Genomic DNA, 21934 nt, shown 5'->3' on the forward strand with positions numbered 1-21934 from the left:
GTGTCTTCTGAACAGGGACGTTATGGCTTAGCGTGTCGTGTGAACCATTCCTAACCATGGTGGCTTCATAACCACAGTTTAAACACACTCATTAACCATTTGCTGCAAAATGCTTAGTGGCCTAACCACGGCTAAGGCCACAGCTAGACCTAAGGTTTATCCTGAGATCATCCAGGGTTCGCCCCTGCCTGAGCACTGGATCCCCTGTGTGTCACCTAGATGAACAGGTTTGACCCCTGGACGATCCAGGGATAACCCTTAGGTCTAGCTATGGCCTTAATGTGTTGTTGTTTGAACAGGCTCTTTGTTTTTAATCTGGAATTTATTATTAGTTGCTGTGAGGAACCCCCCTCCTTTTGGGGAAGGGGCATAATGGTAGGATATAAATAAATAATTTAAAAAATGCCCAATGAAAGTGTTGCTGGATTCTCAGATGGTCTCCCCTCCAAGCACTGGCCAGGGCCAGACCTGCTTAACTTCAGCAAGGTGGCTGCCTCATGTCCTTCAGACCATGCTCTGAGACCATTACACCTGAGCTAGGCAGAAAGTAAAGGCCCTAGCTTAATTTCCTCTGCTAAACCTATAGGCACCAAGGTAGAAGGAAACCTGACCCTTGACTTAGAAGGTCATGGGGCCTGAGGTACTGGACTAAAGCACATAATATCTGCAAAATGAAAGAATGAGCATCTCTCTCAGGGCTGTAGCAAGAACCAAAAATATACAGAAGCCAAGCACCTGTTAGATGATACTACCTTAGATGAAAATGTCAGTGCTTGGGGTTCTGAAGATGGGGTTAAAATTTACTCTTTATGTGTTGGTAGCCAGTCCTCTTAGTAACATCCTTTATCCCCAATAAGTGAAGAAACATGAGGACTCCTGAACATGCATCTTCCCGGCATGGGGGATGGGGAAGAAGGTAGACTGAAGTGGCCACAGCCAGGCTATTCTGAAGGGGACTTTATTGTGAGGTCCAAGCGGCTAGTACGGTCTCATTAAATTTGGGGCGCTCTCTTCTCATGCCCACTGAAGCAACGGCTACCAGGCTCAGGGCAACAGCATGCGGCGGAGCTCCTGGCTGGAGGTGACAGGCAAGGAGCAGGCAAAGTTTTCACACAGATAAGCAGTGGCTTTTCCGTCTTTCTTCTCCAGAGAGGAGAGGAAGCCCAGGTGATGGTACAGGAATCCATTCATATCCCCATCAGCAAGAATCAGCACCTGAGATGGAGAGAAACAAGAACATTTGTCTTGGAAATAACAAACTGGAGAATGACATAAATAATAATAATAATAATAATAATAATAATAATAATAATAATAATAATAATAATAATAATACAAGATCACAGGTGAAGATGATGGTTAGGGCACAACCTGCTCCCCCCCTAAGCACCACCAGTCTGACTAATATCCCCTGAAATCTCAGAGATGCAATGTCAGATTAGCTGTCAGATTAGCAGATCATCTCACACTATTAGCAGATCATCTCACACTATTGCCCCGCTCGTGCTCTTCGCTCCTCTGATGCCATGCTTCTTGCCTGCCCAAGGGTCTCTACTTCCCTTGCTCGGCTTCGCCCATTTTCCTCTGCTGCCCCTCATGCCTGGAATGCTCTTCCAGAACACCTGAGAACTACCAACTCAATCACAGCTTTTAAAACACAGCTAAAAACTTTTCTTTTCCCTATAGCTTTTAAACTTTGAGTTTGTTCTGACTCTATACTGTTAGCTTCACCCTTCCCGGTGCCTGTTTACACTTCCCTGTGCCTGTTTGCATTCTCCTTCCCTTCTTATTGTTTACTACAACTTTATTAGATTGTAAGCCTATGCGGCAGGGTCTTGCTATTTACTGTGTTATCTGTACAGCACCATGTACATCGATGGTGCTATATAAATAAATAATAATAATAATAAGCTGTGGATTCCCTCCCTCCCATTTTCTCCACTGTATGGAACCCAAGATGCTTCTATGAGCCACCTGGGTTAGCTCTCGGAGGCTTTTTCGTGTGGCTCCATTGGCACCTTGAAAATGGCTCACCTTGGCCTCGCCTGTTCTCTGCTTCTGATACACTGTAATCTTCGTTGTATCAGTTAGCCTGGGTTGTTTCCATAAGAGTACCTCTTTAGCACTGCTGAAATCCCACAATCAGCAGGAAGCAGGATTAAACTGGCAGTACCACACAGCACTTTTTATTTATTTATTTATAATTTTATTTATTTATGACATTTATATCCCACTTTTTTCCTCCAAGGAACTCAAGGCAGCGTACATAATCCTCCTCCTCTCCACTTTATCCTCACAACAACCATCCTGTGAGGTAGGTTGGGCTGAGAGTCTGTGACTGGCCCAAAGTCACCCGGTGAACTTCCATGGCCGAATGAGGACTACAAACCAGATCTCCTGACTCCCAGTCTATTAATGCTAAAATCTCACCATAATGTTTACTCAGAAGTAAGTCCTATTCAACAAAAATCTTCTGCAACTTTAATCAGAAGCTTTCTTTTCATAACATTGGCTACTAAGTGCTTTCTGTTCAGAGTACCGGCAACATTACTGATTCATTCTTCATTAGTTAGTAGGTTAGGTTGACCATATGAAAAGGAGGACACAGCTCCTGTATCTTCAACAGTTGCATAGAAAAGGGAATTTCAGCAGGTGTCATTTGTACATATGGAGAACCTGGTGAAATTTCCTCTTTATCACAACAGTTAAAGCTGCAGGTGCCCTGCCCTCTTTTAAATCTGGTCACTCTAGTATAGCTCCTGCACTTTAACTGTTGTGATGAAGAGGGAATTTCACCAGGTTCCCCATATATATGAATGACACCTGCTGATTTCCCCTTTTCTATGCAACTGTTAAAGATACAGGAGCCCTGTCCTCCTTTTAATATGGTCACCCTATAGTAGGTACCTTTAAAAAATAATATTACAATATATATAAACCACATTTATAAATGACTGGTTTCCTTTCATTATTTTTTTATTACAAAACAGTGCTTTTCCACAATAAAAATTAAAGAAAAAAATAAGAGAATGACAGTAATTAAAGCCCACCTCCCCCTGCAGGGAACAGGAATTGACTATCAGGCAATCCATCAGTGATAAAGTGATGTGATGAACAGAAAGCAATTAGAGACAACAGGTACAAGGAGGAAGCTTCTAATTAAAGGCTCAGTATCCCTGGAAAAACTCAGTAGCACTTTGGCTGCCCACAATGAACAAGCTGCAATGGCATTTTAAGTGGGGAAAAAATCACCACAAATCATGTCTGAAAACAGTCAGGAACACAACACAGAAAACAGTGGAATGCAATGGCTTGGCAACAACATATGGAGTCTCCATAAGAAGCATATGAACAAATATGGTAATTTCAGATTAAATGGCTAGTGTGGAAGCAACCTTGTTAAGAATTATTGGAATGGATGACCCTGCCTTCTGTGCAGGCTTTCCAACTAGATGACTTCCAGATCCATTTCTTAGAACAATCGGCATCTTCTTCCTTTGTTCTGTTGTCATCTCAAGGGAGCATGCAGTGTAAGCAATAACAGGGTCTCTATCAGCATGCTGGGCAAAAAGGGGAGAAGTGGAACATGTGCCACTCGTCCCTTGCCTAAGGTGCTGGGCGTCTCCAGAGCTGTCAAGCCCGGGTCCGAGGTGACAAACTCAATACACGAGAAGAAGCCTGAGGAGATGATTACTCAGGATAAGAAACTGGAAACGACCACAGTAGCCCGACTGTGTAAGCAAGCCCACGGTATTCTCCTGCTTCAACATTCGCTTGGGGGAGATTCTGGACATGAGGCGATGTGGAGATGTGACTCATGCAAGCATGTCTCTATTTGTCCATGCCCTGCCACTCGCGATCTGGGGCCGCGTGCGGCGCTGTGAAGCAATTTGGGGAAGGGAGTCTGTGTTCCCCCCCTCCCATCTGCCTGCCGCCCTCTCCCCTTCAGCCCCATCTGTGCCACCACAATGAAGCTGTGATCAACAGAATCATGCTGTTGCCACCCCCGCTTGCCCAACAGGCTTCAAACACGCCGCTCTAATTGAACTCAAACTGCATTAATTACTTTTACAGCATGGCAGCTTCCCGCACGTAGGCCTAGCCCAAGTTCTAGCCAGCACTGCTCCCCTGGCGTCAGATTGCTCCCAGATCACACAAGGAGCTGAATGTCAAGCTGGCATCGGAAGCTAAATAGCTCATCACTTGGACCTTCTGCTTGCCCAAAAGATGAATCTGACACACAAACTAGCTTCATCGTGCATGCTACAGACACCAAAAGGATGTTCGTACAACCCCCATCATGTGTTCAATGAACTTTGGCTAACGAGTCCCTCCCACACGAATGCAAACACTGGCCATGTTCCCCAGTGGCTGCACGTTCAGCAAGAGTGAGAAATGAGCTGTATGCACCAATCAGGGTTCCCAAATTGGGTGGAGGAGCTGTACATGTGCAAGTACCTTTTCCCACTAAAACTAAACACTCAGCGGGTGTGGCTATTCACCAACTGCGTGAAGGGGGTTGTAAGACAGACAGAAAGACTCTACTGTGGAATGGAGGTGGGAGCGGACTAGAGGGCAGAGGTTCCCTCCCTCTCAGTTTTGAACCAACCCAGCCCCACCTTCAGCCAGCCAAGAACTGGTTGGCCAGGGAGAACAAAGTGTGCCAAGATAGAGCAAGAAGTGGGCAGACCAGTTGCCACCAGCCAGCCACATCAAGCGCACCAGTCCCCTCCCTCTGGCACACTAAGAGCTCTCCCCCTCCAAGCAGGGACCCAAATTCCTCGATGCTCTATGCTGCAATCTCCTGCTCCCAGCATTTCAGGCCATGGCAGGGCCACTGGTACAAACGCACAGGTGTCCCAACTACATCCACCCCACTATAACTATAACAGTGTGCCAAGACGAATCAGCAGGGCAGGAGGGCTCCACAACCCACCCATGACTGTTTAAAGAAACAGTGACGCTCTGCCACTGTGCTGCTCCTTTTGTGGCAGCGGCATGGGGCGGGGCCTCAGAGCTCCCGCTCTGCCTGACCTTTAGAACAGAACCAGCCAGCTCCCTTCCTGAGGTTTGGCTGGGGAGGCACAGATTTTATTCAATCCATTCCATCTGGGTTTCGTGGATTGTCAGGCATCTCTTGTTCCATGGTCCACTCCTTGAGGGAATTGGATACTTTTAGGGATCTATGGCGGGATCTACACAACTGCTTTTAAAGCGCTTTAAAGCACTTTGAAAACGTTTTGAAAACTGTATATGCAGTGTGTCCTGGGCCCCAACAGTTGTCAAAACTGTTATAAAGCGCTTTAAAGCAGTAGTGTAGATCCCCCCAATGAGAACTTCATTCCACTCGTGCTAATGCATATTAGCTCTAATTAGCACTTGTGCTAATTTGTAAGCATTAGTGTGCACACACGCACAGCAAATTAAAAAAAAAATCTGTTCCGCAAGTCTGCGGAATCCACATGACTCTGAAAACGCCAATCTGCTGTGGAAACTGCAGGTCACGTTCATAGAAATCTGATCTTATTTGAATCCATTGCGGATGTCTGCTGCATCCCTATATTCGACTCCATCTGCTTGAGGTCCACGTGCATCATTACGTTTGGCTCTCCAATGGCTCTTCCTTGAGCATCCTATCCCTACACACGCTCCCAGCCTGCTCCACGGCTGCATCTCCCTCCACAGGCCCTTTTCAGTTCTAAATGCCTGTGTGCTTCCTTTCCTTCCACATCTTCTCCCTTTAATTATATGTGCTCTTTAATTGAACTACACCTCACTGCTTCTCTAAATACCCTTTCCCTTGTGCAAACCTATCCCCTGCTTGGCAGCCTCCCTTCTCACAGGGGCCTCCTTTCCACTGTATTCCCAGTTTCAATGCACCCTGGAAAATACCCCTACGCCCTTCTCCCCCACTCTGCTCTTTCTCTCCACAGGCATTTCGAATTGGGGCCGCCGGGGTGGTTTCTAGGCCAGATCAAAGCTGCAGTGGCTCCTGCCGCAGAGCCATTGGGTCACCCCTGCCAGAAATGCTCTAATCATGCCTGAGAAAGGAACGGCCGCAGCGCTAATTAATTTTTACAATACAGAAAATTATTATTAGCTCCCCTGGGTCCTGGGCATTAATGGAAAGTGCATTGGGATGAAACTTGTCAGGAGCGAGGAGCATCCACGTCTGTTCAAGGTGTAAAACAGGCCAGGCCATGCTGAAATCAAAGAGTTTGGAAGATACACGAAGTACTTCTGTCATTACAGGACAAACGACCTCTCTCTCTCTCTCTCTCTCTCTCTCTCTCTCTCTCTCTCTCACGCACGCGCGCACACACACACACACACACACACACACACACACAGCGGCTGGTTTATAAGGGAAGAAGGAAATGAACAGCAAAGGGGATCACAAGCGGTGAATGCATCACACTGTTTCCTCCCATGAAAACAAAGAAGACAGCTCTGCAGTGTGTGTGTGTGTGTGTGTGTGTGCGCGCGCGCACATGCAAAAGAGGGAGAGAGAGAGAGAGCATGCACTCCCAGACATGTTTACTCACACATATGTAATGTACCGTATTTCTTCAATTCTAAGACGCACTTTTTTCCCCATATAAACATCTCTAAAAACAGGGTGCATCTTAGAATCGCGGGTGTGTCTTGGGGTTGTTTTTTTCCTGTTGGTGGTACTGAAATTAGTGTGCGTCTTACAATCGATGGCGTCTTACAATTGAAGAAATGCGGTATTAAAGGAACAGAGGGCACTCAGCACTACTCAACTACCCTTTGGGATGGTGGTAGGGAAGCGAACAGGTAATTTCTGTGAAGCACTGCGAAACCTGAACTGGCAGCATTTCCCTACTAGACCCCAGCTCCCTGTGCCACTAGGGATGCTAGTCAGAGGAGGCCCCTATGGACTATTTCAGCTAGGGCATTCCTACCACAGTCAATAATCCTCCAGGCACGGGACATCAGGTGATCGCAGAGGGCCAATTTGGTGCCCCTGGTTGATAGACAGCTCCCAGGGCTGCTACCTTCCCTCATTTTGATCCGCTTGTCACTAAGAGAGGTCACCAAACTGTTGGCCTTGACTCAATCTTAACCCTGCCTGCCTGCCTCTTGTCCAAAGTACTTACGCCTGCTTGGGCCTGAACACCCAACAATTTCTAGATATTCTTGTGTGTCAGATGGGCAATCGATAATGACACTCTTTGCAAAATGGTACCTCACAAAGATTGTGGTAGGTGGTACACTGACCTCAAGCTATAGCAAGTGCTTGTTACTGTTTCCCCAGCAAGCACAAAGTGTAAAAGTGACAGGAAGTCAGTTGTACTCTTGTGTGTTTATTGCGCTGCGCTTGAACACACACACACAAATGGGCACACAAACTGATCTGGAGAGAGATCCTCAGGCACCACCACCACATCATACAGGCCTCACCAACAGAGGCAGCCTCTGTGTCCATCTGCCTAGCCACAATTAATAATACAAAACCACTTCCCATTTGGTTATAGCACGTGGCATGTAGTGTGCTACATCTGTTCACAGATAGAGTGTAATGTTGCCTGCCTTCCCACTCTTCCCTTCCAAAGTCAGCCACTGCGTAAGTTGCTTCAACCCACACTTACAAAAAGCTTTCACCCTCTTCTAGAAAGCAGTGGCTGCATAGATCAAAACACCTCCCTACACACAGCTTGATTCAGCTTTTGAGTAAGGCAAAATCACAGCTTTCATCAGCCAGTCAAGGACATATCTAAATATTTACTACATACACACATACATACTCCCTGTCCCCCAAAGATTCCCTTGATTCGCTCTGCTGCTTTAGTCTCCCCCCAATGGAGTCCCTACTACTCACTCTTTGCTTTCCCGCCATTTTTTCATCAAATCTGTTATCAAACACTTAACTCAAGACAACTGTTAGTATCATTCACCCCTTTTTTTGGGGGGGGGGTTAAGTTCCCTTGATCCCACCTCAAAGGACCCTCATCCTCCCCATAAAACCCACCAGTTTCACTTTGCTCTACCTGAGTCAGGGCCAGGAGTGTTCCTATAAGCCATCCGTTTTGCCCACAAAACCTCTCTGGTGTATTCAAACCAGATAACAGAGCCCCCACCCAACCCCTCCGTCTACACCATATTTTCTTTCTTACTTTATTGTGTCTGTCATTCTCTTTCGTTGGCTTTATCTTGAATTCCAGGAGTGATTAATTACCAATTCATGTCCAACCTGAAATTCATTAATTCGTTTTTTTGCAGCCTCCCCGAGGTCCTCTTGCTCAGGCAGGATAAAGGAAAGCCAGAGCATTAGCACTCAGTGGACAAAGGAGATAATGAAATCCTTCATAATTACCCTTAGGCCATTAGCAGGGCAGGGAATAATAAACCAGAATGCAAACTCCGGCCCAAATCCACCCCGTCTACCCACACTGCTCTTTGATTCTGTGCCAGAATGGGATGTGACCCTGCTTTCTCTTTCCCTCCATGACACTCCTCAGGTTTGTGGTTGTGATCTAGATGAGACTGATGCGGAATCCTCTCCAGTTTCAAGATTCACTTTTGACGGAGCACCTTCAATACAGCAAAACACCCCTCACGCAGCCTATTTACATTGCTGCTTTGACACCGTTCGCCACTTTTTGGTATCCTAGACTGCTGCTGCTTCTTAGTGCCATTTGCCTCCTTCTTTGCCCTCACTGTCCTCAGCCTCATTTGCTGTCATGCTGTCATTTAACCTGATCAGCTGTGGGAAGCCCAGGGATTTTGTTTACCAGTGTTCATGGGCATCATCATGACAGAGAGCACTGCGGCTTCATTGACTTGGGCCGCCACAGCCAACAGTGAAAGCAAATGAGGCCATGGACTGCGAGGGAAGAGGGCACTGACAGCAAAGACACAATGTGAAATTGTTTTGCATAGAGTGCTGAAAATTGCCCCAAATGGGAGGCAGATTTCAACAAAAACAAGATATGCAGATTTGTGTCAAGACTGAGCCATAAGCAGCTGTCAGAAGGGAACTAGGAACCAGGAGATATGACATATTCTTTGGCCTTGACCCTCCATCTGACTCAGAGGAAGTCTCTGAGGTGGAGGAAGAATTGTCCAGTGAACTAGCATCTCTTATTCCCAGGACTTTCAAGCCAGACTTTACCAGCTTCTTTGGACCACAAGGGACACCCACCTCCCAATGCAGTCTTCATTACCCCATGCTGGAGGAGCCAACAGCTTGAGAATTCAGCAATGGCCCTTTAAAAGACAGAAAGCTTCTTAGTGGGGATGGAGTTAACAGCAGGCCCAGATCAGCCAGCTTAATAAAGCCTCAGAAGACCTTTGCATGTTGCTGAGACAACAGCTCTTCCTGAGTGAGTTCCAGCCAGCATAGATCTGTCCAGAGTTCTCACAGACCCTGCCTGTTCTGAACTTGCCTTGCCATTCTGAATAGCTGGCCTTGACTCTGCATAACCTGACTAGATTCTGCCTTGCCCTTCCAGTAAGTGCAACTGCTTCAGATCAGCAACCCTGAAAACCTCGATCTGAACTAGACAGGCCAAGAGGACCTAGAGAGTCAGAGCTAAAGGATGCAGAGAAATGAGCCAAAGCCAAGAGGACCTTATTTCTCAGGCTAGGCAGCGGCCCAAACAGGAAACCAGTTAAAGTTCTTCAGGAGTATCCAATGGCCAGCCTAAGTGGACATGGCAAGCCCACAGCATTACATCAACTGTTAGGAAGACACAGTTCTCAGAGCTCACCACATGAGGGTACTGCGCACAATCAAAGGTTCGAAGCTCTAGTCCTGGTGGCTCAGAAAAGTTAAACGCTGTTACACTTTCCCTTCTGGCCTTGCAAGTCTTCTTGGTTCCTATACTTGGAAAAGAAAATGGAGGATGCCTAGCACAATAAAGGACACTTGAGAAAAGTCCCTCACACCCTTTCCAGACTTCACCCTACATTCCTTAAGCTATTGACCAACTGGGACATGTCGACCCAACTGATTAGAAGGCAGTTCTGGTCCAACGTGAAAATGAAAGATGTGGTGGACTAACACAGGATGTTTTGCCTGAATTGATACCGAGTAGTCATGCAAACAAATTTTGGTATTTTAGTTTTCATGGATCTTGAATTTTCTCAGGTCGCCTATGTCAACAATTTCATTCCAAAATATTTTTGCATGGAATATACAAACCTTGATCACCTACGCTCAGCACATCAGAAGGTAGGCCAGCTGCACTTTTAGCCTGCACCTCTGGTGGTCCCATGAGGATGAAATTACATATTCAGGTTTCTGCCTTCACAGTTTGTGGCTGCTGCTTCTCAGCTGCCAGTTAGGGCCAGTGGAGTGCAATTTGCTGTGAAGGGGAGGATGGAAGTTGCCGGGTGGGGAAAGGCCTAAGCCCACAGCACTTCACCAGAGGAATTCATGCCCTCCTGGCCCCAATTTACAGAGCAGAAGCAGCAGCTGGGCTCTAAGGAGAGATGTGACATACAGTTCTGTCCTCACATGCTGCCTCAGCATGGAAAAATAGCTGTCCTTCCAATGCAGACTCTCCATATTTTCTGCGTAAAGTAAAGCTGCCTTCTCTTTCAACTTTAAAACGGGTTCCGTTGTTGTTATTTCCTTCTCTTCACTCCAAGCAAAATGTTCCTCTGTTGTTTTGCGAAGAATTAATTACTGGAATGACCAAATTAATTAGGTTCACCCTGGTAGGTTTTGCTACCAGCACCTTCCCGCCACTGTGCAAAGAAGGATGTCAAGTGACGTGTTGATGTTTCCTTTAAAGAGCCCTCGCTGCACAGCAAGCCCATCTCCAGGGGAAGTGAGTCAGAGCTGTTTCATCACCTACAGGAAGGAAGATCAATGGATGGGAAACAGGAGTTGCAAAGAGAAAATGAAGACGTTGCCTTTTCGGCACAGCAGGCCATGGTGCCGTTTAGGAGGATGGGCTTTTCCAAGGCTAGGCAACCGGTGCCACCACGTCAACCAGTGCAAATTGCCACTGCCTGGGCTTCATTAGTATGCACTTAACTACCTAACCCACAGTGGAGAATGTCTTGCATGCCCCAAATAATTTCAATTGCCCATCTTGATTTCTGACACGCTCTGGCATTTTTCCTCAATTCCATCACATTTTCCAACATCTTTGTTTCTCTTTTTATTTCTGTTGTTCATGCATGAATGCATTAAAATTCAGGCCAAGATGGCTACCAGGTGGCGCATGGGTAGTTAGCGATGTACGATGCCTGAAATAATATAACCACTGACTAACACCCAGCTGGTGTTCTGTGTCTTTCACTTAATGGATTTCCACAAGGCCAGGCGAGGGGCTGAGTTTCTGACGTGCGGAAATATCCTGGGATTCCATTCTGAGCCAAGCCTTTACCCAGATTAGTTAGAACTAGTTTGCTCTTCCCCTGAAGGAATCTGTGGCCTGGTTCTAGTTTTCCTTGTGCTGTACTGAGGAGGATCCCAGTGCCGGCTATTCTTCATCAAGATACTACAGGAAGTGGAGAACGAGTTCACACTGCCCGGGTGGGTTTTCATTGTTGTTGTTGCTGTTGTTCTTGTTAGCTGGTAATAATGACTGGATTATTGAAGCCAATTAGGCCACTTGCAAGGAGGAAGAGGGACAGGCAACAGAAGAGGTTGATGAGGAGCATTCTACTTGATCCTGCTGAGAGAATGTCCTGCTTGCAGGACGCCAAGAGACACTGGATTCAGGTCTGACGATTCCAAGACATGTGGGGTTGAGACCTATATACCTGATGGAATGCCTCTCCCGACATGAACCTACCCATACACTGTGCTCAACATCTAAGGTCCTCCTCCGAGTGCCTACTCCGAGGGAAGCTCAGAAAGTGGCAACAAGGGAGAGGGCCTTCTCAGTGGTTGCCCCCTGACTGTGGAATGATCTTCCCAATGAGGCTCGCCTGGCGCCAACATTGTTATCTTTTCGGCGCCAGGTCAAGACTTTTCTCTTCTCCCAGGCATTTTAACAGCATTTAACAACGTTAAGTTTGTTTTTAATGGACCCCAGAATTGTTGTTTTTAAATGGATACTGTTGTTTTTATACTGTTTTCATGTTTTTTAAAATTATTGTATACTTTTAATGTTTACTATTTTGAATTGTTGTAAACCGCCCAGAGAGCTTCGGCTGTGGGGCGGTATATAAATGTAATTAAATAAAATAAATAAAATAAAATAAATACTGCTCCCATGCTCTTGTCACAAATGGCAAGCCAAATAGCAATCACCAAAGCACCATGTAGAACCATACAATAAGCAGGGGGTTGGACTCGATGGCCTTATAGGCCCCTTCCAACCCTACTATTCTGTGATTCTAACCCATCTGCCCCTTTAAAGCAGGGGTGTGGAACCTCCCTCAGCCAGAAGGGAATACTCTCAGGGGCAGCATTCCAGTAATGGTCGGGGCCAGAGGCAAAAGTGGGAGGGCCACCAATACCAGCATATTGTAGCTGAACGCTCTTCCTGCCAGTCACTAGGCCTTAGAAAAGGCATTTCAACCTTTTACAATGAGGACAAAACTGCACAAAAGCAGTGAAAACACCAAATGACCAGAGGGAAGGGGAAGGGGACGTGGCCATCTGGGGAGCCCCAGAGAGCTGGACTGGGGCCCAAGGAGGGCCAGATTAGCATCCCCCCAAGCTTAGAGATTCTCTCCCCCCACCCCTTTGTAATGGTATGGATTTAAGAGGCACACATATAAGTGATAGGGATGACTTAGGAACATAGGAAGCTGCCTTATACTGAGTCAGACCCTTGGTCCATCTTGCCCAATACTGTCAATGCTGACGGGCAGCAGCTCTCCAGGATTTCAGGCAGTTCTTCCAGGCCTACCTGGAGAAGCCGGGGATCGAACCTGGTACCTTCTTCACACAAAGCAGGTGCTCTACCATTGAGCTGTGGCCCCTTTGATCCACAGTCCAAGCCTTCGAGCTCACTACGGTCACCTTACACACATAACCTTGCAATTTATACAGGGACCCTGCAATGCTACATGGAGTTCGACAGCTCATTATGGATACCGGAAACCACCCAGTGAAATTTCCACTTCATTTTCCTGTTCCTGAGCAGAGCGGCAGACCCTTGGCCTGAGGTTTCTTTCACCGCCCAGCCATTGCCGCTGCTCCTCTAAATGGCCAGCAGGTGGTGGCAACATGTCACGGATGCATTCAGCTAAAAAGGAAGAAGAAACCATGCTGGCGGTGTGAAGTGGGGGGGCCTTTAAAAAGGCACAGGCATTTTCTTCTCACTATTCATTTTATGTAAGATAAATAGGGGAAGACCTGCGGGCATCTACCCATCACTGCCTCCCTGCCCCACAGTCCCAAATTCCTAACCAGTCAAGGTTTCCTCAGGGGGTATCTTCTTTTTTTTCTCCTTTTTTGACAGGCACAGCTTTTCTTCCCAAGCTCTTTGCTGCAGTTAAGAGGAAATTGAATTAAACTGTGAGAATGGAATTTAATTTCCATGCTGTTTGATTTGATCATGCTCCCTTCTCTAGGCTCCCTCCACTGGTTCATCTGGGGGCCCCCTCCCCAGAATGTGTATAGGTTGCGGAGAACAAAAAGCTGATACAGCTGTTGGGAATGGAGTAATTTATTAACGCGGGCACTGGCAGGCGTGGCTCCCTGCTGCCAACACGGCGCTTTCGACAGTGGCAAAGTGGGTCACTGCCTTTAATCCTGCTATGAGAAGGCAGAGGGAGAGATGGAGGCAGAAGAAGAGCAGTGAGAGACGCAGGTAACAGGCTGCAGCAAACGGCTCCGAGTGCAGGACAGGGCACTGCAGGAGCAAGTCTGGAAGATGCCAGGTGCATACCAACAGACGCTTGCAAGCCAAACCTTCACCGTAAGAGCAGTTCCTTCCAGCTGGACAGTTCCTGAGGAGGTCCTGCAGGCCTACAACAGTGAAGCACTCTGAGGGTCTAGCTACACACAATGTCGGTGGAGTCACTTGCCGTCATGTTGCCGGTTTTTCTTTACTTAAATGGGCATGGGAGAGGATATTTATCAGGATCACAGCATGTGGGGAGGGGAGATTCCCATCTCATTCCTCCCCCACTGAAATCATTAAAAAAAATCACCCCTCCCCAAACTGCAGTTAGGTTTAGAAGAAAAGCCATTGTGACACCATTACTGTCGCATTTAGGTAGGCCCTAATTTCCCCTCGCCTCTCAGACACAACACACACACTTACATGTATCCTGCTCCTCCTGTAGAATGCTCGAGGCACATACATGTGACTTATCCCACTTTATCCTCACACCAACCTCATGAGGTAGATTAGGCCGAGAGAGGGTGCAGCTGGCCCAAGAAGCAGCCAGGTCAAGTCCCCCAGCAGAAACTGCTCTGGTTTTTCTATATTAGTAATGAAGCTTGAGGTCAAAGGGAGAGCCACCATGAAGGCCGGTTCTTCACCAACTACAGACACATCTTAAGATCTGTTTGCTGTAAAGCAGTTCAGCAGTCATAGTGCCTTCCTCACATTTTGAGAAGCGCGTGCAAGGAAGCACCAGAGAAAGAGGCAGTCAGAAAACTGTAAATTACTCCACATGGCGATCACAGACAAGTGTTCCTGTGACGCATCCCCAATGCCATGAATAGATTAGTTTGATTGATTTAACAGTTCCAGGGAGGCAGGATCACAAGCTCCTATAGCTTGCTTGTGAGCCCCTGAAGCTTCGGCTGCTTATTCCCATTTTCAGAGAGATTCCAGGTCCAGATGTACACAACCACCAGCCTCCCCTCATTCTTCCTTTTGAGGACCACTTTCATTCAACTTGACATGTTATGCAATAAGCAAGCTGTCAGTCACAAGGCGTGTGGATGCAGCCTAGCAAATATGTCAACCGCTGGGAGAGCCAGCTGTTCCGCTGTGAGTGAGAGCCGCTTTCAGGTGCCGTACTCTGACAGCCCCTCCCTCAACAGCCCCATGGCTGCCCCCGAGCCACCCAGGCAGAGAAACCAAGGAATTGCAATCCTTCCCTCCCCATACCAAATCTGGAGCATGTAATACCCTTTTTACTTACAAAAAAAAAAAGAAGGTGGGGGGGGGAAGGTTGGGGGGGGGAAGTAACAGCCCTAAGCCCCCAAAAGTGGAACTAGAGGGATTAACAAGGAAGAACCCACATGATTGGCACTCATCAGAAGAGAGAAGAAGCAAAACTCAAGGCCCCAAAACTGAAGGAAGTGCTGAGTTCTAGGGCAGGTTTAGGCAACTTGTGGTCCTCCAGATGTTTTGGCCTACAACTTCCATCAGCCCTAGCCAGCCTCGTTAGTGATGGAGGAACATGGGAGTTGAGCCACAAGTTGTCTACTCTTGCTCTGGGAGCCTGCTTCACATTTTCTAAGGGGGCAGGAAAAACTCCCACAGTTAGCAGGAAAACAGCCAAGCAGTACAGGAAAATTGGTGGGTGCATGCCTATAGAAGACACCAGGATGTCTCCAGGAAAATGCATATACATAAGACTCCAAAATATTAAAATTCATTAGTTGCAATTCCACAGGGATACGTGTAGCACAAGAAAAGCATGACACGCAAATGGTTCCAGTTACCAGTTGACAGATTGGTGCCAGTTCCACCCACTGCATCTTGCTAGCCTGCATCAGGAGAGGCGAGTCCTACTCTTGATGCTGTCCAAGAAGCTCCATAAGGGGCCAAACTTCCTAACCTTATAAGCTTCACACAAAACTCCTCATATATATGTGCCAGTCACAAGATTTGCTTGGTGGGTGCAATGTCTAGGCCCTCAAGCTGTAATTTCTCCAGCCACTTCACCACTGTTGAGTCCCAGCCACTTCTAACCCTCTACAGTATACCTTGTTACTCTGCTGAAATCATGGCTCTTTTCTTGAGAATAAATCATAGAAACATAGAAGAGTAGAGTTGGAAGGGGCCTATAGCCATCGAGTTCAACTCCCTGCTCAATGCAGGAATCCACCTCAAAGCATCCCTGACTGATGGCTGTCCAGCTGCCTCTTCAAGGCCTCTAGTGTGGGAGAGCCCACAACCTCCCTAGGTAACTGATTCCATTGTCGTACTGCTCTAAGAGTCAGGAAGTTTTTCCTGATGTCCAGCCGGAATCTAGCTTCTTGCAACTTGAGCCCGTTATTCCGTGTCCTGCATTCTGGGGCGATCAAGAAGAGATCCTGGCCCTTCTCTGTGTGACAACCTTTCAAGTATTTGAAGAGTGCTACCATGTCTCCCCTCAGTCTTCTCTTCTCCAGGCTAAACATCCCCTTTCAGTTCTTTCAGTCTCTCCTCACAGGGCTTTGTTTCCAGATCCCTGATCATCCTCATTTCCGAACCGCAGTAGAAAAAGATTTCAGAAAAATTTGAAGACTCCCATGAAACATGACTTCTGTGTTGAGCTCTGTGCATTTCCGCACATATACAGAATCTGGCACAAGATATGGCTCTTGGAGATGCCAAACTACTCACCCTCTCCTTTTCAAGGACCTCCGTTTCCCTCTACACCCTGCCCCATCCACACCACCTCCATCACCAAAAGCAGTTCATCCCTTACCACCTCCTTTTCCCCTACCAAACATCACTGGCAAAATAAAATGAATGATGAGAAACTCCAGCTAATGCATTCAACGCAAATCAGACATTATACAGAATATACAGAGCAGAGGTTTCTGCAAGCAGAACTTGGACCATTTTTGTTTCTTGGCCACAGAAGAAATCAACACACTGGCAAACTTGGAAGCATGAAGAGACAAACTGACAGTTCCTGGGCCATACGAACTGGGGTTAGATCAAAGCACCTCTGCAATATAAGACCCTGGCCTGATGCATGTAAAGCGCAGCTCTCATCCATCCTCTCTCCAGAAGAGCTAAATAAACTCTGCAGTCAACATTTTCCTTGCTGTCATCCAGACCATTCACTCTGCTAAGAGAACAGAGCATTTCCACATGGAATCTGTGCCAGATGCCTGGGCAATCCAAGGATGACAGCTGGGCAAGGGACATGCTATTGTAACGAGTGCTTCTCCCTGGGGAGGGAGGGAGGGAGGGAGGGAGGGCTGAGAGCCCTGCGTGGAAAGAGACGTGCTCCAGAACGACAACTGGTGGAACAAGCCATTTCAAAAGAGAAAGATGCTGCTGTGGCCTTTGCTAGATGCACAGCCTCAGCCACGGGGATGCTGCAGCCTTCACCTTGGGGGGAAAAATGGAGGAAGCAAGCTAGGAGGGAGTGCCTGAGAAGGGGGACGCCTTCCACAAAAGGGAGGAGAGCCCTTTACTCAGGAAGGGCTTTTCTCCTCCTCCGTGGATCTGCAGGAAGAGCACCAGTGCGCATCGGGGTGAAGAACTAGGGTAAACTACAAGATACAACTACAAGTTAATCTTTTTTTATTTTTACTCTAGAGTAAGTGTCTATGGCCCCAATTCAGAGTGGAACCACCATGCACCAGGAGGATAGGATTAAACTTTCCTTCCCACACCACCATAATTTTCCTTGAAACCCTTCCCACCTGTGCATTGGCTAAGAAAGGAAAAAGTCCCCAATGACATCAATGGAGGCTTTTTCCTCAAACCATGGGAAGGGGATTTCAGGGGGGAAAGGCAGGGAGGTTTAATTCTCCCCTCCTGGCACGCAGTGATCCTGTTCCAAATCAGGGCCATGTAGACTTACTATAGCACTAAAAAGGGGGGATTATCCCCAGCTAAATCTTACACAATTAACGTAATGTGTCATTTGATCCTCGTGTGTTGGCTGTTGATTGCTCTAGTCTTCAACCTAGGGAGCTAGACCTTTTGAGGACCACCCAAGTCACCTCCCCTTTTGAGGACTAGGCAGAAATAACAGTAACCCATCAATATAAATAAGCTTAACAAAAAGCCCACGACTGTGCAAGTAAATACAGGCAGCACCTCACAGCATTTCTAGTATAGATCAGGCTGGTCCTCCTGAATCTCCCAGCTCTTGTTTTGTCCTGGATCTCCTGATTTCTTTGTTCAACTAACTCCCCAAAGGCTGCCCATTTGGAAATGACCCTTGACCAAAAGCCAGCATGTTAATGATCTCCTTCTTCCTTTGGCCAGTCCTCCTGGGTTTGCTTGCATTTCTTAGCATTGCTTTTCTCTAATCGTCATCATACCTGACCTGGCCGGACTCTTGTGATGCCTGCTGTTTGAAGGACCTGGAGCTTCTGGAACCTCCCTTTAGCCAGCCTCAACTTTGTGAAGGTTACCTACGCCCCAGCCCTCAACATACTGCAAATGAAAACACCAGAGGAATCAGATGAAGGAGAAGCCATTGCCATGTGTGTGGTTCTTACCCTGTTAGGCGTGTATGTAGAATAATAACAGTGCAGTAGCTCTTTGGTGTCGTCTCCTGTAGGGTCTCCACAGATAACAACCTGTCCAGAGAATAAAACAGAAGGAGGACATGCTTTGAGTCTTCCCTGAAGAGCAAAATACAACCAGAAAAACCTCCAGTGGAGGCAGACTGGCAAAACACAACTATCCCGGGCTGTTAAAGAGTAGAGAAATGTTCGGGCCAAATTTTCCTTGGATGCACAAAAGAGGATTCCATGTCCATGCAAGGGGGGTCGGTGCTACTTCTGGGCTGAACCTGCTGAAATGTCTCAACTGACGGAACCAGATCTATGAGGGAACCAACCTAGTCTTATTAGAAAAATAAGGCTCACTACTGAAAACACTACAACCCTCTTCAAACATGAACTGAAGGCAATCTTCTCCTCTGCTCAACCTTACAGATGGCCTACAAGTTCCTGCTCCAAGACTATCCACCTTCCAACCAATCTGCAGTTGAGGACAATCCAAAGCATACCAGCAAATTCAGGATCTTGAATGCCAATTCTGGCTCTTTTTAGCAGCTCAAGAAAGAATGGGATGCTGCTGCTATTATGTTCTACATCACAGGTGTTGAACCTCTTTCAGCCCGAGGGCCAATTTCAAGCATCAGAGAAGCTCTCAGGGGCCACATTCCAGTGGTGGGCGGGGCCAAAATCCCAGCCTAGTGTAACTGAAAGCTCTTACTGCCAGCCACTAAGCCTTAAGGGAAGCATTTCAACCTATTGGAATGAGGAGGTGGGGGTTGCAAAAGCCTGAAAACCACCAAACTAGTGGCAGTGGGGAGAAAAAGAGGTTGTCACCTAGAGAAACTTGGAGGGCTTGTCTGGGAGCCTTGGAAGGCCAGATCTGGCCTACAGGCCCAAGGCTCTGCACCCTTGCTCTAGGGTGACAGAAGCAGAGAATGAGAAGGACCAAAGTGTACTATGCCAACGGTGTCAATGGGATGGCAAAAATAATTTAAAATAGTAAATCAAATCAATAAAGCAGATGGGGAGCAAGCTCTGAGAACACAGGAAATTGTCTAAGAACCATTTAACCTAACCGTCTTACAGATGGAAATTCCCATCCTTCCCACTAGTCTTCTTTTAGCTTTCTAAACGTCAACATTTCATACACAGCGCTACAAGCTCTGTCTCTCTCTGTGCTCCGCATTAAGGAAGAGCGCTAAACTCACAACAATACCTGTTTGAGAGTCAGGTGGAAGGCTGCAGTGGCTCGGGCCATCTCTGGGAGGACCACAGGAATTTTCAGCAGCCTCTCTGAGAAGGCAGCCAAGATCTGCCCGGCTTTCTTCACCCATTCCTTGTGGCCAGTGTAGCTGGCCGCCCGGAGCAAGTTAGAGACAGCAATAGAGTTTGGGCTGGGCTCTGCACCATCTTGATCTAAAAGTAAGGAAAACAACAGTCAGTCAATGTCCCATTCTGTGGTCCCTTGAGGATCACAAAGGAAACCGGTAGCAAGCATCCGAAGGCAGTCAGAAAAAAGCAGGAAGAAAATTGGACCTTGGATAGCTCCACATGGGTCCTGCTGGCTAGAACTCTCTTCTGCTAGGACAATAGGAGATTGTTGTCTCAGCAGAGAGCTAAAGCCAAGGAAAGCCTTATGTAGGCTGACAAGTCCTGGAGGAGTTGACAGGAGTATTAAAGGGCCCTCCCCTGATTTTGTTGCCTAACACCTCTGTGAAACTAGAGAAAGGGTGAGTGTCCAGTAGAACCTCCAAGTCAGAGGGTGTTAGCAGGACTGTGTCCTCTGACCAGGAGAGCCCTTAATAAGGCACTGACTGTCCCAGCCTCGAGGAAGTAGTCTGTGTCTCACCCTTATCAGATTCTCTGCTGCACACTGGAAGGTCCAAGGGCTAGGGGTGTCAATGACAGTCAGCCAGCTACCATGGAAGCATACACACCATAAAAAGCAGGGATCACGTGACTATTTGTGGCAAATGGCTTTTTAGCTAAAGGCTCAGAAATCTCTCAATTAGCACCCCACAAATTATGTTTCAAAAACCTATTTATTTATTTAAAACATTTCTTGGCCACCTTTCAGAGCAGAGGCCAAGATAATAATAAGGCTGCAGTCCAATGCACAGGTATTTGGGAGTGAGGCCCTCTAAGCTCAGCATAGCTTACGTCTGAGTAGACGTGAACAGGACAGGAGTCTTACATCATGCTCAAAATTAAAAGGTTGCTTTTGGACCTTAGGATTCAAATCCTATGTTCTTCTGTGTCTCTCTTAATCAACAGCCAATTGCTCTGCAGCTGCCCATCCACCCTCTCTGTGACAAGAGAGCAGCTAAGCCGAAAGCCAGAGAGGCTCTGATCCTCACCGCCACATATGAATACACTGGCCTACTGCAAACCACATCATTCTACTCAGTGTTGAATACTGACAGCCTGTAAACTGTGAACATGCTAATATAACATAAAAGCACCACAGTGTGACAAATGTACAAGTAAAGGCAAGCGTGCTGAAGAATCAGGCCTGTCTGTCTCCTCAGAGTGTGTGTCAGTCTGCTTCAGCCAAGAGAGATGCTTGCCTGATTCATGTCTATACAGTCAGCCCACATACCAGGCTCAAGAAATCCCAGTGCTTGTAGCTGTCAAGGCTGGAAACTGGAGCATGAGCTGGGGCTGTGGACTGAGCAGACATCTCCCTTAGGCCGGATACCACGCATTAGTCTCAAGAGATGGCCCTTGTAGCGATACCAAGTGCAGAAACTGATTTATTACTTTTTTAAGACAGTGGAAACGCTGTGAAAGGGCCTGTCAGCATTTCCATATTGGAAGGGAACTAATGTGACCTGCGCTACTTATACAGACCACGTTTAGGGCCAAGGGTCTTCAACCTTGCCGGGCCCCTGGGCAAATTTGGGAGTTTCAGAAACGGTCCTGGGCATCACCTCAAAATGGCTGCCAAAGGACAAGTAACCTGCCCAAAAGATGGAGTATTAAGGAGAAGTGGGGCATGAACCCTAACACAAAAAACAACTCCTTTGAGTCCATAGTTTTCTGAACTGACAGAAACTTATTTCATAGGAAGATCAGCCTTTTTCTCTCTCCCTGCCTCCACTGTCAGCCAACTGATTCCTCACCCCAATCTCTTTCTCTCTCACACCCCAGAGCACCACCCATATTCTCTGCTTTTCTCTCTCTCTCTCTCTCTCTCTCTCTCTCTCTCTCTCTCTCTCTCTCTCTCACACACACACACACACACACACACACACCCCTCTCTCCTCACTGCAAACACATGAAAAATCACACTCCCTTCAAAATTCCTCCTCTCTCTGGATCACTTCCCATCCCTTTCTCCCCAACCCCGCTCTTTCTCTCTCACACACAGCCCCCATCCATTCAAACATGCAAGCACACAACCCTCCCTAACCCTTAAGGTTGCTCCCAGTGGGCTCCCTGCTGCTCTTCCTAGGCAGGGTGAATAGAAAAAGCTTCCTTCTCCTCCCTCACCAATTTCTGCCTCCCTGAGCTTGAAGCTAAGTAAAGGGAAGGGTGTTTTAGAGGCTGCCAGGGTGGGATGGGTGGGGATTGGGAAGCCTTCTCTGGCCAATATACTGATCCAAGACAAAGAAGGGTCTAGGGTTCTCGAGAGCTTCT

The 21934-nt window shown here is 47.2% G+C and overlaps 1 protein-coding gene across 2 annotated transcripts in view; it reads right to left on the reverse strand.

The window, feature by feature from the left end:
- Positions 1–942: 942 nt before the first annotated feature.
- SPATA20 (spermatogenesis associated 20) overlaps positions 943–21934 on the reverse strand; it is a 46540-nt gene continuing 25548 nt past the window's right edge. For both annotated transcript variants that reach the window (XM_063120226.1, XM_063120228.1), the window contains exons 14-16: positions 19512–19711; positions 18290–18370; positions 943–1215 (exon numbers count right to left, since the gene is read on the reverse strand). In XM_063120226.1, the coding sequence (XP_062976296.1) occupies positions 1045–1215; positions 18290–18370; positions 19512–19711 (452 nt within the window). In that variant the 3' untranslated portion in view covers positions 943–1044. The remainder of the gene's footprint in view (positions 1216–18289; positions 18371–19511; positions 19712–21934) is intronic.

Source organism: Elgaria multicarinata, chromosome 3 (assembly GCF_023053635.1).
Source record: "Elgaria multicarinata webbii isolate HBS135686 ecotype San Diego chromosome 3, rElgMul1.1.pri, whole genome shotgun sequence".
NCBI classification, from domain to species: domain Eukaryota; kingdom Metazoa; phylum Chordata; class Lepidosauria; order Squamata; family Anguidae; genus Elgaria; species Elgaria multicarinata.